The sequence below is a fragment of the Trematomus bernacchii genome, unplaced genomic scaffold (assembly GCF_902827165.1).
Source record: "Trematomus bernacchii unplaced genomic scaffold, fTreBer1.1, whole genome shotgun sequence".
NCBI lineage: Eukaryota > Metazoa > Chordata > Actinopteri > Perciformes > Nototheniidae > Trematomus > Trematomus bernacchii.
In genome coordinates, this window is record NW_022987547.1 from 2,048,767 (window position 1) to 2,064,941 (window position 16,175).

General features: G+C 41.2%; 1 protein-coding gene across 2 annotated transcripts in view; it reads right to left on the reverse strand.

Annotated features, from left to right (window-relative positions):
* The window catches only part of exd3 (exonuclease 3'-5' domain containing 3), a 51,901-nt gene that overhangs the window by 26,707 nt on the left and 9,019 nt on the right, over positions 1-16,175 (reverse strand). For both annotated transcript variants that reach the window (XM_034122898.1, XM_034122899.1), the window contains exons 5-19: positions 15,508-15,693; positions 15,362-15,415; positions 15,063-15,202; positions 13,803-13,909; positions 13,640-13,713; positions 12,766-12,804; positions 11,648-11,814; positions 11,309-11,456; positions 10,775-10,976; positions 10,577-10,686; positions 9,362-9,545; positions 9,054-9,208; positions 7,757-7,975; positions 7,270-7,323; positions 7,032-7,163 (exon numbers count right to left, since the gene is read on the reverse strand). In XM_034122898.1, the coding sequence (XP_033978789.1) occupies positions 7,032-7,163; positions 7,270-7,323; positions 7,757-7,975; positions 9,054-9,208; positions 9,362-9,545; positions 10,577-10,686; positions 10,775-10,976; positions 11,309-11,456; positions 11,648-11,814; positions 12,766-12,804; positions 13,640-13,713; positions 13,803-13,909; positions 15,063-15,202; positions 15,362-15,415; positions 15,508-15,693 (1,971 nt within the window). The remainder of the gene's footprint in view (positions 1-7,031; positions 7,164-7,269; positions 7,324-7,756; positions 7,976-9,053; positions 9,209-9,361; positions 9,546-10,576; positions 10,687-10,774; positions 10,977-11,308; positions 11,457-11,647; positions 11,815-12,765; positions 12,805-13,639; positions 13,714-13,802; positions 13,910-15,062; positions 15,203-15,361; positions 15,416-15,507; positions 15,694-16,175) is intronic.

Genomic DNA, 16,175 nt, shown 5'->3' on the forward strand with positions numbered 1-16,175 from the left:
CTCATATATATATATTTATTTATTTATTTTGAGAGAGAGAGAGAGAGAGAGGAGAGAGAGAGAGAGAGAGAGAGAGAGAGAGAGAGAGAGAGAGAGAGCGAGAGAGAGAGAGAGAGAGAGAGAGAGAGAGAGAAGAGAGAGAGAGAGAGAGAGAGACAGAGAGAGACAGAGAGAGCTCTGTTTTCCAGCCTGAGTCTATTTAATTTATTGTTTTGGTTGTGTGATTTAATTTTTTTTTTATAATTAAATGTATTTGTTTTATTTATTATATATAATCTATATATTTGAATATTATTTCACATTTTATTTGCAATGTTGAATGTTCAATAAAAAGTTCAGTTTGAAAGGATGTACTTGAATTATTATTATATATTATCATTATGTCAGTGGTCTAAAATGGACAATATTATCGCTTATCGCAATAATTTCCGGGAAAATGTATCGTCCAACAAAATTAATTGTCGTGACAGGCCTAAGCGCCTTTACATAACATGTCAGCATTTGTTCACAAACACATTCACACTGAGGGAAACATTTGGGGACACTTTAAAATGAAGCCAGGGATTAACCCGACGATCATTATGGCAATAATACGTACAAACTGTGCAGTGATTGTTTAAAATCATTTTCAAATGTTTTGGTCCAGACTCATTATTTATGGCATTTCAGCAAAATTATATCCTGAGGAAATGATCTTATGATAATAATAATAATACATTTTATTTATATAGCACTTTTCACAACTCAAAGACGCTTTACAGTATGAGGGAGGGTAGACAAACAAGGACAGGCAAACAAATAAATATAGTAAAATAAAATAAACAAAAAAAAGGCAGTCAAGAGGAAGTTGATTGAGAGGGGGGGGGGGGGGGGGGGGGGCTTATGGGTAGACAGAGTTGAAAAGATGTTGACATACCTCTACAAAGAAAGCTGGGACTAAGATCTCCTGTAACACACTTGAGTGATTTTAACATCACTATATATTATATGACTCTTAGAGTATGTGATTTTGCAGTATCATTATCCTATAATGCGACACAGATTGCGATTTAGCCTAATAGTCCAAAACCAATACACACGGCACTGTGTTTCATCTTAGTGACAGTTCCACTTGCATAGGACTTCTTCATTAGTGTGAGCCACAGTTTTTTTTCCCTATAATTGAGTTGTTTATGAATTCCAGTGAAGCTCACAGGAAAGCTTTCATATTTCTGTTGAGCGATCACTCCATAAGTCAACATCTCATTCCTGTAAAGAAGTCATCTCCACAGAAATGTAACGCCCCAGAACAGCAAAGTGAAAGCAAAATATTTGTGGTCATGTCTTAAAGCACGCTCATTCATTAACTCACGCTGGAGTGACACAACAATCACAATGGCCGTTTATGATTTGGCTGAAATTGGCTCCCCTGCAGACAGACAGGAAAACAGACAGACAAACATCCATCTCTCACTCATAACTGCACCCACTAACTGTCTTCATTCATTGTGACGGTGTGTGTGTGTGTATTCCCTCTTAGCACTTTCTCAAACCGTATGTGTGTAACAGGAGACGCAGAGCCCCTCGCCACACACAGTGGGAAATATTTGGGATGGTTTCCCTCGGAATGTCTTGGCGTGCCGATGGAATGCCCCCCTCCCTCTCTTCTCCGGAGAGGGGAGGGAGAGTGGGAAAACGGCGGGCCACATAAAACCTATTTTGTCACCACGACTAACAGTACAGACGGCACACAGATGCAGACGAAGCCGCAGAGCTCAAAGTCGTTTCACAGCTTGCGTGTGAGCAAAGAGTGACTCTCTGCATATTTGTAGTTACCGACAAATGCTGTGTGCATTTAAAAAAAACAAATATAAATCAAGGTGTGAGGATTACAAATAATGTCTTCTGTTTTCTACTGAATTTTCACGTATACGCACATCCTAAGACTTTATCAATCACACGCAGTGATGAAAGTATTTAGAACTTCTACTTTGGTAAAAGGTAGTAATTCCAGTGTATAAATAAATATGAAGTCTTACTAAAGTGAAAGAGCAATACATTTAGCATAAAAAAAGAATCAAAGTATGTAAAGTTCTTGATATGGGAAAGGTATTTGAGGTTATTGAATTAAATCAAAATGTGAAATGTAACCTTTTTACTAAAGTTATCAATTAAAACCTCATAATATAAATGTGTATATAAAAGTATTAACTACAAAGGGAAGCAGCACATCATTACACTTGACAGGTTAATATAATTAAATCATTTGGGATAAAAGAAATGCAATAATGCCAATTCATTTCAATGTCCATTGAGCAAATTAATTGAGTGTGCAACTTTGTCATATAACTAAAGCTTTCAAAAATTAAAGTGAAGTAAAATGTGCATTATTGCCTATGTAGTAAGGTAGAAGTTGAACATGGCACAAAATGGAAATAGTCGCGCTGAGGATAAGACTTAACAGGTTGAAAAAAGTACTTGGTTACTTTCCAACACTGCTCACATGCACAAATGTACACACTCATGCACACAGCTCCACCGCAGGGTAACTTTAAACGTGTCTCAACCTCTCACATTCCTCCCGTCTCTCAGCCCGCGGCCCTCTTTGTAGATCAAAGGACGGACAACAAGTCTTTCTATCGCCTCGCCCTCCTTCACCCCCTCCTCTTCCTTCAATGCCACCTTTCTCAGACACTCTCTCTTCCTCTCGCTCTTCCTCACTCAACAAACACTCATCTCACTTGCACACATACACATACACACACACACACACACACCGATTATGTCTGACTTCCTCACACAATCTCTTCGTAAACCCGTCTTTCTTCTGAACTTCTTCTCATTTGCTTCCCTTTCTCAGTCTGCCCTTTTACCATCACCTCTGTCCTCACTTCTCTTCCTCCCTCCCTCCCCCTTTTCCTCTCCCTAACCGCCGCCCCCCCCCCGCATCTCTCGCACCCCTCCCTCTCACGGTGTGGCGGTTCCTGTTGCTCTTGTTTTCACTTCCCCAGTAGTCTGGTGCGTGGGAACCAGCGATTTTCTGCTGCAATAGCGTCTAGTACTGAATCTGAGTGTGTGTGTTTTAAGGTGCTGAGGTGACAGTGTGTGTATGATGGTGTCTGTATGTTTTATACCGGTAAGTTCACTGTCTTGTGTGTGTATGTTTTATACCGGTAAGTTCACTGTCTTGTGTGTGTGTGTGTGTGTGTGTGTGTGTGTGTGTGTGTGTGTGTGTGTGTGTGTGTGTGTGTGTGTGTGTGTGTGTGTGTGTGTGTGTGTGTGTGTGTGTGTGTGTGTGTGTGTGTGTGTGTGTGTGGCTGGCTTAATGTCTATCTCTCAGGATATCTCTGCTATCCCAACATGTCTATAAAAGGCCAGTACGGGACATCTGATGGAACTGCACAGCCCAACGGAAGTGTGTGTGTCTGTGTGTGTTTTCATGGAAAGTATAGACGGCATGGCATTAGTGGTAGGGATAGAATAGAGCTGAATAAGGAAACTGTCATGGACCAATAGCCAACTCCACCCTCATACCAACCCGGTGCAGGAATCCACACAGATGAAATGTAAGGACTGAAGACAGAGGTTTAATACCGTGACACATGTCAACGCTGAGAAATACAGAATCCAGTTTTACTGCAGTCAGAAGTTCCTTTAAAGTGAGCAAGATTCTTCCTCTTTTACAGTAAATACTTTTTTCAAGGAGGGATAATATAAGATTCTATCACGAATCGGAAAAGAGCGGAGTCGCACAACGTTGCTATTGTCATTGTTTTTTTTATGTATCTTTTATATATTTGAGTATAATTTGATTTTACTAAAGAGGTTGTTAAAAAAGCTGTTTGTCCCATTAAAGTATATTTTTCTTTACAAAATATAAGATAACATGATTTGTGCAATTTCAGGCAAATTATTTTGGCCAGGAAACTCTCTGGCTTTTTTTTAACCATCCCATGCATCCTTTTCAAGGTAGTAAACATAAATAATAATAAAATAAAGTAACAGTAATAGAGTAATGACATAATAATAAATAAAAAAACGGTCAGCTGAGAGTCAGGTTCTCTCAGAGCTATACTGAAAATAAACAGATTGTAGATAAATCCATCCAACAACATGAATAGGGATTGAATCATTGATTGAAACATACATTTTTCTTTTTCATTTTAACCGTTGCATCGTAAGCAAGTACAGGCAAGTATGCAGACAGTTACACAGGAGGCCCTTTTCTGTCCCCCTCTCCTTTTGGGGTCTCCATAGTGGACACACATTCCTATGCCTCCAAAATCTGTGTTGGGCCTATTGATACACAGATACAAACATTAACCCTTTCCCTGCACAATCTTAACACACACAAGTCTGCAGTTAATCTCCTCTGTCTTGTTTTTTTGTTGTTGTTACTTCTCCCTCCTCATGACATTGATCAGTGGTGTATGTGCATGAGGGAGAAACACAGAGAGACAAAGGGAGAGAAACTAACCCAGCCATTGCTAATCAGAGAGCTTTACAATCAGATAACAAAGGGGTTAACTTCGCCTGGGTGGGCCACAGAGAGCAGCCCCCAGGGTGACACACACACACACACAGAAAGAGAGAGAGAGCGAGAAGAGATAGGGCTGCTCGATTTTGCATAAATTAGAATCACAATTACTTTTGTCCTTTATTGATTGAAATGGTCACGATTATTTGATATAGTAACTTGTTGACTTTGTATTGAAGGGCCTTGATACAAATGTTTTTAAACTGCAATTCAACAAAATTATGGGGGGTCAAAAATGTTTCCCAAAGTTGCCCATCCCAAATAAGTTGTAAAGGTTTATCCACATGCTAGGGCAAAACTTTTCTCAAGTTTCTCGTCTGAACTGAAGGGGAGATCTGAGGCACAGAGCTGTGACTGGAGCCGTTTAACACTTAAGTCACATTTGGCTTTCCTTTGGCCATAATATATCAAAGTGACTCTGCCTGGAAGTGGCATCAGGAGTGACCAATACATGGGAAAGGTAGGTGATGACCATTTGGCCAGAGTGATGTGCTGTTTACACGAGAACGCAAACGGTTGTATCCGCTACTTTTTTTCTTTCGTATAGCCTGTTCGTTCACACGAGGCCGTAACGGAAATGCGGAAACGGACCCCGCAAACGATAACGGGTCCCAAAGTTGATAGATCTGCAAACCGAACGCTCTGGCGGGTCAAACGGCTCCGTGTGTACGCCCTATATACGATCATTTCCTGATAACGATGAAGCCATAGCCCCACCTCTCTCCACCTCTGCTGCTCACTGCTGTAGCATGGTCAGTAGCTAGTAGCTACTGTCAGTAGCTACTGCTACTGACCATGCTACAGATCTTAGTGCAAAATCTACAGCTCCTCTACCACAACCATCAGCAAGTGGACATGGAGAATGACATGAACAGTTGAACTACATGTTGCTAAATCCACCGCGGGGTATAAACAGAAGGGCAACCATGGCAACCATGATCGGGGGTCTTCTTCGCTGCTTTTGGTGTATTTTGTGGCGGAAGTACAGCGCCACTTACAGGCCCGGCATAATGTACTACAGCGTCTCCAGCGCACCCGAGCGGTCTCGTGTGAACGGAATACTTTTTTGATATCGTATTCGGTTCGTTTGCGTTTCGTATGCGCTTGCGTGTAAATGGGGTCTGTGTGTGTGTGTGTGTGTGTGTGTGTGTGTGTGTGTGTGTGTGTGTGTGTCATCATCTTATTATCAAGACAGGAGGTAGCATCAAGGTGGTCCAGGTTTTTTACATCTTGGCTGTGAGACAAATGTACCCAGTGGTGTATCTTGACACATTTAAGGCCCCCTACCAGGAGCGTGCCAGAACACCCAAGTTTAGAAACTGCCCTACAGATAGCCAGCCAGCCAGCCAGCCAGCCAGCCAGCCAGGCCCCCCCCCCCCCCCCCTAAATCTCAACCTCCACTAGAGACACACAAACACAAACACAGATTTCCTCAAACAGCCACCCATGGAGATATCTACAGGTCAGGTACAACAATGATCGGTTGCAACAAACTGACTAACAAACATATTTCCCTGGCGCCACAAACATGATCACATCAGATTAGAATTACGCAGTGGAGTGCACCTGTGTGTGTGTGTCTGTAGACAATGTTTATGTTCTGTTTCTGAGGAAAGAAGATTATAACACTGAAAGGTTTTTATCCAGTTTAATTTCGTCAACAACCCTTTTTTCCATCGACCAAGACAAGGTGGTGATAGGACGGAAAAGAATAAAAAAAATCTAACCAAGATTAGACTAATTCAATATTGACTGTTTAAAACAAAAATGAATATGTTTTTCCTTTGACTCAAATATGGCTCAAATGCCCAGACTAGAAATATAATGCTCACACGGTAACCCAGACATCTTTCTCCTCATCTCTCCTCCAACTCTCCCCTGGGACGCCCGAGGCATTTAAGGCCATATGGGATACGCTATCCCTTTCAGTGTCTCCTGGGTCAGCCCCGGGGTCTGAACATACCCAGAATACCTCAACGGGACACCTTTCACATGAAGGTGCAGCCGATTAGCTTATTCTTTCAGTACGGAGTGCTTGTTGATGACTTTTCCTTCTCTTAGTCACCATCACCAACACAATCCGGTACAAACAGTCTCATTAACGCCATCTTCTCGGAAAAGTGAAGTTATTATTGGTATTCTAATGCCCCACTTCTCCATTTCCTTGTATTATATGGTTAAGACTTCCCCTTTCTCAACTTCGGCTCTTTTTTATAACCACAGAAATATTGCATGGGTTTTCATATTAGTAGTTCTACTTCCTGATATAGAAACGCAAACATTTTCCTCTTTCTCATTGAAAGTAAAGCAGGGCAAAAGAAGTCAGTAGGATGCATGTTATGATACTTGGGTTACTTCAATATATTGTGATGTATTCAATACTGTAAATAAGGTGATACATATTGGGAATTTAAAATGGAATTTCAGGAAATAATAAGGAATGGACCACTATATGCGAAAGACTATACACAGTTCATTTAATAAATACATTGAGAAACAGCGTGAGTTTCCTTACCTGGCAGCGGCTGAAGATGTCGCAGGGCTTGAGCTGCACATTGAAGTGTCGGAGGACTCGAGCGGCCTGGTCTCGGGCCTTTTCGGCACAGTCCAGGGACAGACAGCGACCCTCTCCTACCTGGGACCGCAGCTAAGAGGGGAGACAAAGGCAGTGTGTAAGCAAACAAGGAACATACATAAACATGTTCATCATCAGTTTGTAGACTTCAGATTTGTTGATATTAGTAAGTACTCACAGTTTGATACGGTTGTCCACACGTAAGAATGAATCGGCCTTCAGCTTGTGCTAACTGACACACAACAAATACACATTAGAACATAAACAACAAATATATACTCATTTTATTCTAGGTTATCCAAAAGATGAAAATGATCAAAAACAAAATGACAATGATATAACAATTTCCAATATTTGCATGACTTTTATTTCTGCGCTCTAAAAACAGTTTGCTCTCCTTCGTGCTGCACATTAGGGGGGAACATACCTGTATTAACAAGGCGGACCTTAAGCAACTTAACAGCAACATACATTACATTTATATCACCACATTTAATTTGAGGATTTTTGTATTTTTAGGGTGATGACATCATAAAATATGACAGACATTCAAAGCTTCCTTTCGTAAACCTCAACAGAAGTTTAAAATACATATTTAATTTAGTATAAAACTAGTTTAATGAGTATAAAAAGGTATGTGTCTTAAGCTGGGACGTCCAACTAACCTTTGCTGCCACTCTGTGATCATCAGTGTTCTCCAACATGATTACATCGACTCCCAGGCAGCGCAGGTACCTCCCGAGTCCCTGCAGCATGTTGTCACACACCACCCGCAAGTGCTGGGGGGGCAGAGGGGGGGCGTCTTCAGAAGGCTTCTCGCCACACAGGAGGCCTTTCTCTGTGTCGGAGCGAGGGGGGCTGACCCTTTGAGCCCCCTGACATTCCTAAATGGACAGAGACAATAATGTGATACTTAACTGATCCCCACAGGGGGATTTTCTTTTCACTTGCACCGCAGTGCAGGGAGGTCAAAGCACAGGGTGAGCTTTACAAACGCACCCCTGGAGCTGCGAGGAGCTGCTGAAGTGTCTCGGTCAAACACATAATCTCCCCATGCAGGTTAGACGCTCAAATCTAGGTTTTTCAGTTTTCTCTGTAAGTGGGTTTGATCCAATTCATTGCAGTTTGTGAAGTTAAACAAACATCAAACATAACTCTGTTGACTTTGGTGTGAGTTGCTGTGTCTTTGAAGTATGGCCCTTAGAGTTGACTGCCTACTCAATAATGGAACTACATGGCACGCTGTTTGTGTTGCTCAAAGTGTCAGAAATCATGACCCAATTACTCAAGACGATCAACTGATATTGGTGCTAAAATGTTCTCAAAGAAACAATTAATTTTACTAAACTACATCCGCCAACCATACCACCACATAGAATAAAGTGTGCATCTACTTAGGGTCATGATTTATGGAAGGAGACATGGATGATGAGGTTTTTAAACCGATTTTTGGCACTTTGAGCACCACAAGCCAAGTACCATCTAGTTCCATTACATTTGATGTGAAGCAGACGTCTTTACAGCTGATACCTCAAACACTCTGCAACTCACACAGAACAACTATCTAGAATGAAAAAAAGGTCTACTGGTAAATATTATTTTTTTATTGTGGGGTGACGTGAAGCATTTCAAATACTATTCTGATACAAGGCCCTTCTAAAGTTACCTGCTGGTTTTTTCTCAGGTTGTTTATTCATGAGAAGTTGCACAGAACTGTGAGAGGAGGACCATATCAAACGTATTCAGAGTCAAACATGAACATGTCAAGGGGTCAGGAACCGCTCAGGTACCTAATGGATTCTTCCACAATCTCATGATGAAATGTCCCGCTCTTGATTTCAGCCTTTCTGTATAAGACGAAATGTTGAAGGATTCATTTGTCCTTACATCCACTACTCAAGCCATTTGGTATCAGTTGAAAACCATCAAAAACAACTATTGCTGGAAGATTTGACTCCTGACCTCTTTGTCACAGGACTTGTCCTCCTTCTTCTTTTTGTCTCCTCTCTTCTCTGATTGGCGGGACATGATGCTGCGCAGATCCGACGGTAGCCCAAATTGATCTGGATTGCCGGATAGGACTGAGTACACCTCCAGCAAACAGCAGGCATCTGCCACTAGATGGACGTTAAAAAAAACAAGAGAGAGGAAGAGGGGTGAATGTATTGGTTTGCAGCTCGTCAGGGGATAACGAAATAATCTGTTCTATAGTGAAAAGAGCATCAACCATCTGTCTCAGTGTCATTGTCTGTGTGTGCATTATACCGTACCTGCATATCTAATTTGGCTGATGCGCAGTGGCCGTTTCTCCCAGTTGGACATCTGCTCGGTCTTGTCCAGGGGCTTTTTGAGGACCTGTTGTACCAGCAGACTGAGGCCTTTCTCTGAAGAGCCCTCTCCTACCAGCACCTCTTTGGGTCCATTCTGAGGCCTGTTGATCTTTTGATGCTGGATCTGTAGACAACATTATAGAAATTCAAAGTCAGAATAACATGGTTAGGTCCATACTTCAGATTCATCGACTAAAGAGCTGTTAAGCAAATCTATGAATTACCTCGGCCAAGGTGATTATGTTTTCCCGTCAACAGGATTATGAAATAACTCCAGTAAAGGCTCGATTTTGATGAAACTTGATGGAAGGGTGAAGTATGTTTCATTACATTTTAGAGCTGATCTGTATTAGGAGGTGGATACTCTAATTATGTAATCATTGTTGCAATTATGTGACACCAAAGTCAGTAGAACACCTCATTTTGAAAGTGGGACCACTCCACTTTTTAACATCCATTTAGTGGCAGATGCCTACTGCTTTAATGTCCTGTTACAACATCCTCTTTCACTCAGACATTCCTTTCTCTGTGATATTCAAAAACATTTCTTGGATTCCTCAGATCCTGCAGCATGCAGCGTACTCCAGCAGATGGTGAGGTGACCTCATGGGTAACAGACCCTTGTTGCCGTTTCCACATTCCTATCCACCTCAGAGACTTAGCTACATATATGTCAGGCAAACTACTGGGCCACAGCTGCAGGATGTACCTGAGTTATGACCATGCAATGAAACACAGAACCAAAAGTTACAATCCCCTCGTCCTCTAACCCGAGTTGGATGGGGGACAGTGGCAATGCCAACACTGGTGCTTGCTGAGCTGAACCAGGCTACTCAGTTCCAGACACTCTTAAGTATCAAAACCCACGCCATACTTCTGTACACCTACTGCTGGGACACATTTCTCTTGCCTGAGAATCTTGCCTGACACCTTCTGTCGTATGCTTAATGTTATAATAATTAAAAACTAAAGGAAATAGAAGCACAAACCCAATTCTTAGGCACCCACCTTTGCTGTTTTGAAACAAATAAAGTAAAAACAATACAGTAGGGCTACAATGAATCTGCAGAGTAATCTCTAGATGTATCGATTGACAGGTTGTTCTATCTATGTCAGAACATGTAAATATATTGTGAACATGTATGTGAATTTTACCTTTGGGTGTATTTTAAAAAGATCAAGCACCCCCTCCATCTTTAATGGCTCCTCTAAAAGCTGCTGCCAAGTGGCCAGGAGACACTTGATATCTCCTGACATACCATAACCTGAATAGGAGGAATGTTAGAGATGGAAATTATAAACAGAAATGCCCCAGATGAAATTGATTTAACCTTACTTAAGTATGTTTCTTACCCAGTTTGATGATGCTCCTGTCAGAGAACAAGCTCCTGATGAAACTAACAGTCCCAGGGTGTTGACAGAATCCAGCTACACAAAGGTCTAATAAGAAAACCTGATCCAAAGCTGCAAGCTGTATCAGGGCCACTCTCTGAGTGGCCCTGATACAGCCAAAGGTGGGCTGCCACTCCATGTCAACTCCTACCACACCACCCTCCTGGAGAAAGCATAGGTAAACAAAGACAGGGGTGGTTAAGACTGCAGCAACAAGTTAAAATAATACAAAAAGAAAAGGATATATACACTGTAAGACAATATATGGAGAGGGATAACTGTCTTACTGATTACTGTCTGTAATAGAGGTCCTTTAAACAACAGCTGTAGATTAATGTTGAGCAAATTAAGTGTTGGACATAGGTATTGTAAATGTGTCGTATGCATTGTATCCCCATGGTGTTGTATTGTAGGATATTGTGACATTTTGAAACCCATTAGTTATAGAGATTTACATTAATGGACACAATTCCTTTTTTTTGTTGTTCTCTGTACCTTCAGCACAATGTTTCGACATCTCTGAAGAGCTGCAGGCGAGTCCACGAAATGAACCTTGTCTTTGGTAAGCGGCACCTGGTAGAACTTCTGACAGTGAGACTGAGACGGAATCCAGTCCTCAGTTTGTGCTGAACCACCAATATGTCTGAGAAGAGGCAACAAATGTGTGTTATTTAAAGGAGTTTAGGAAAAGAGAATAGAACAACATCAACCGATGCAGAATGAGACAGAGAAAGACAGCAGAGAAACAGGCAGAAACTGGTCATCTTTGATTGCCTCCTGTGCATATTACTTGGTGCCTATAGAATATGTTTATGCATATTTTGGCCAACTCACCGTAGATCAGGCGGTAGATCCTGCTGCGTCTCCCAGACCCCACAGGGCAGTCTGTTCCTGGGGATGTTGTATCGCAGTGCCCACTGAGCGGCTTTCTGAATATCAGAGTACCTCACTAACAACTCCACCAATGATATCCTCAGCTCAAGGTCATCTGCCACGACGTACTGTATACACACATAATACACAAGTGGAGTCAAAATGTCATCACGTAAAACACATCATAAATACCTTATTGATACTAACATACAGTACAGTATATATATATATATCTCTACACAAACATTACATTACATTACATTACATGTTACTTGTTAGACGCTTTTATTCAAAGCGACTTACATACTCAATACTGTGGGAAATCCCCACAGGAGCAATTTGGGGTGAAGTGTCATGCCCAGGGACACAACGACATGCTGACTGCAGTGGGGTTTGAACCTGTGCCCCCCCTGATCCGAACACCAACGCACTAGACCAGAGTCCTGCATCGGGTCGGGTACACGGGTGACCCGCAAAAAAAGTGATTCGCGGGTGGTATTTTTTCAAACGCTTTTTTCCGGGTTCGGTTCTGGGTAAAAAAAAGATGATGCGGGTCGGGTCGCGGGTGTTGCATAATAAATATATTAAAATAATAATAATTTAGTTTAATGTTTAAATCCTCAGACCTCTCCCCCGCGGGACCGCGCATAATCATAACCTCTGCACCGCATCAACCTGCTGCTGAGCGCGCCACATTCGAAATGGCTGAGGTGAAGGCGGAGCTCGGAGAATACAGCATTGTCAATAACACTTCCTCTAGAGCGAAATCCAACGTCTGGGAGGCTTTTGGTGACATCCTAGATGGAGAAAATAACCAACATCCCACGCTTTTTGAGCCAAATATGCAACTGCGTGTGTTAATAATTGCACGTTTTCACTGCTCATAGGATATGCGGGTTCGGGTCGGTTTGCGGATCTTGTGCCGACGGGTCGGGTCGGTTTGCGGAACTAAATGGCAATATGTGCGGGTGGCGGGGTGGGTTCGGTATTGCACGTCGCGGGTGCAGGTCTTGAAAATCAGACCCGTGCAGGACTCTGCATTAGACCACTACGCCTCCCACATATCCATTAACACCAACCTGCACATGGTCACTCCAGATCTCCTCCGTCATGCCTTTCTAGAAAAAAGAAAAGCCATAGCCACAAGTGTTATTAATTAGTTATGCTACTAGGTAAGCCGACTCACAAATTGAATTTACACTATTGTGACGTTAATAAATAAAAACAACATTTACAAACAAACAGACATGGTTCTTCCCATCAGTTCTGACATCATGAGTGAATTAGGTATTGATTAGTGTTTGTTCTCATCAGGCTTTTGTAAGTTATCCTTCAGAAAGAGCTTCACATGCTGCCATCTGCTCATGTTTAGAGAGTCTACTATTCTTCACTTTGAAAAATCAACAGAGATTCCACAGAGATTTGTTACCTGCTTGTTTTGGCTAAAAATGCAGAATTACAAATGTGTCCGTGATTAAAGTTGGAATATGTGAAAGTAAAATGAGAACATTATCTGAAAAGAAGAACAAATACTTTCTAGACACAAGGGGGTTTTGAATGTTGTGGTAAAATCACATGAAAGAAACCCATGGGCTATACATTTTTCACATCAGTTTATGAGCCAGCTATGTTTGTCTTAACTCTTGGAGATTTAGCGATACTTCTGAGAAAGTCACAATAGGCCACATCCCCACTTGTCTTTCACATACATTTTGTCAATCCAGAAAAGTTTATAGTATGAGGAAGCATATCAGTTTGTTAATTTAAGGAAACAAAACTGAACTACACAGGTGATGGAAGAAAGTTTGGGAAAATGTGTATTTTGGAAATCAAACATAAAGGAAGTCTGTCATCCATCTAAAAAGTATTATCATTATAAAATAATTAATACAGTCTTATCTTATCTATATATTGTGATAATTAATACATGTAAAACCCTGCTGCATCACTTACCTCCACGAATGTTTTGTACATGAGGAAACGTAAAGAGTCCAGCCTCCTCTTGTGCAGAGCATTGGGACACAGTCCTGAGTGAAAAGATGAGAACACTTTCATTTCTGCCTGCGGTGTGTACACAAATAAATGAACAACTAGACACATGCCCAGTCACACACACCTTGGTCGATGTTGAATTTTTCCATGAGTCTGAAGACATGTTTGGCGAGCAACTTGGGCTGGATCTGGCTCATGCACTGTTTGGCCAGAGAGAGGCGAGGGTAGCGCCTGAGGAAACACAACCATGAGTTCATACAGCCGCACCCTGAACACACCGTGGGTTCATATGCCTGGCTTCCTTACACTGGCTATCTGTTTATCTTTAAGGAATCGATATTAAGATTTAATTCATTACAAAGCCTTGAGATGCCTTACCCCTAGTTATTTATCCGACTCCTTTATTGTCGTGTTTTTCACTACGATCTATTTTATGTCAGCCTGATATATGACAACTTGTGTATGTGTTGATCACACCTGATAGCTGGTTTAAAAACACAAAACAAAAAAAGTTTTTTGTGAGCGCTATGCTCTTTTTAAACTGTTAATCATAGCAAACAGGTTGTCGTTCAAGGTATGTTGAAAAATAAATAATATGTCAGTCATTTAATTATTTAATGTTGGGCAATGTTTATATATAAGTGTGTGGTTGGGTTCTAGCTGTATGGCGATCTAGGCACAAACTGCTTCTGTAACAAAGTTCTACTCTTGCCCTGAACACGTAAATGCACTTTAACAAAGGGGTATCTCCTCTTGCACTTTAGGTAGCTCTTGTATCTTCTCTTGCACTTTATATGTCGTTGCTGCTATATTGTATTACCATGTCATAAATACTTGTGTATGCTGCTCTTGCTCTTTTGCACTTTTTGCATATCATGTATTTTGTTTTTGCTATGTTTGTAAAATGTAATCTTCTTAAATGTTTTATGCGAGGGACTGCGGATGGAAATGAGCTCAAAGCTAAATCTGGCACTGTTACGCTTGACACATTTTCATGTTTTAAGTGTTCATTACTGTGCATTGTCCCTGCCAAATAAACGATTACAATAAATACATACAAATAAATAAATAAAAATAAACCCTGACTCAAAAGTCTTCGGAGCCGAGAGCCAGAGCCGCTTCAGTGGAAACATAAAAAACTGGTTTTGAATCGGGCCCCGGCATTGAACTGTTTCAGGAACTGCCTCGTATTAAGTGTCCTTTTAAATGACTTAAAAACACTTTTTTCGAATTGCTTTCATGTTATTTTATTAGTGTTTGATAATTTCTGTTTAGTAAACTCTCTGTGCTTTAAAATGTGTTCTGGATTTTAGTTCATTTGACTCTCTAATTGCATTAAATGTGTTCCGTGTTTAAGTGGCAGCCCTTCACACGTGTCCCATACCTGCTTATCTCGTCCACACTGAAGTAAGCGTGGCACCAGGAGTCCAGCAGTGTGACCAGCTGTTGTTCCAGATGGTTGTGGCCAGTGACGAAGGACTCTGCCAAAGGCAACTTATTCTGCAAGATCAGTGGTACACACATCTGCAGAAGAAGATCGTAGATTACACACCTTTGAAGTTGATGAAGATTGTAGAGAGGCCATTTTAATAAAAGATTTAATGCATCTTAAGCATTCGTATGGTTTCAATGCTTATGAATAAAAGTGACACAGTCATTTCCAGCTAAAATGTTTTGTCTCACCTCCTCCATATTCAGATCTTTCTGTAATTTCAGCTTTACACTAAGCACTGCAGCCTGAAATACAATGAAGTATAAAAATGTGGTTTATTATGTCTGAAATCTTTTTGGCTTTTAAAATTAAAGTTGACAGCAAATGGGGAGCTCACCTCTTTGTAGCAGCGAAGAGACATCAAATTCATAATGTACAGTACGAGTATGGCTGGGTCCAGGGAATTCAGCTGGTAGATGTTTATGAGGCCGTCTACAAAGCTGGCCTGGATATCTATCAGTAAGTTCAGAGCACGACGTTGAAGCGCCAAAGCTTGCTGCTCTGACAGTGAGCTCAGGGTCACCTGATGGAGGAATCAACAACATATATGTAAACAATTTCTCAAAACATTAAGAGAAAAATATGTTCTCCTCCTCTATACTGAAAATGAAAACATAAACAATATGAAAAAAAGGACAGTCACAAACTTTAAAGTGGACCTATCATGCTATATTTGAATAATATAGTGTAGGACTATACCTATATAAGGCATATTTATACTTTTTTTTTTTCAAAATAGCAAACAGATCATGCATTTTAGCCATGCCTCATTTTGCTCAATTTGCACTTTTTTAGCCCTGTTTTTGCAAGGGCAGATTCAGTGAGAACAGCACCATCTACTGGCCTGGCATATGTACTACAGCGTCTCCAGCGCTTTCGAACGACAATGGCCGTGGAGTTGGCCCAATAGCCGTAGCGCCACCGTCCTGACGTCAGGACAATGTTCAAATCTGGATCAGTTTTTATCAGATCCGTTTCAGCCCCTTTTTTAGAGATTTGGGTATG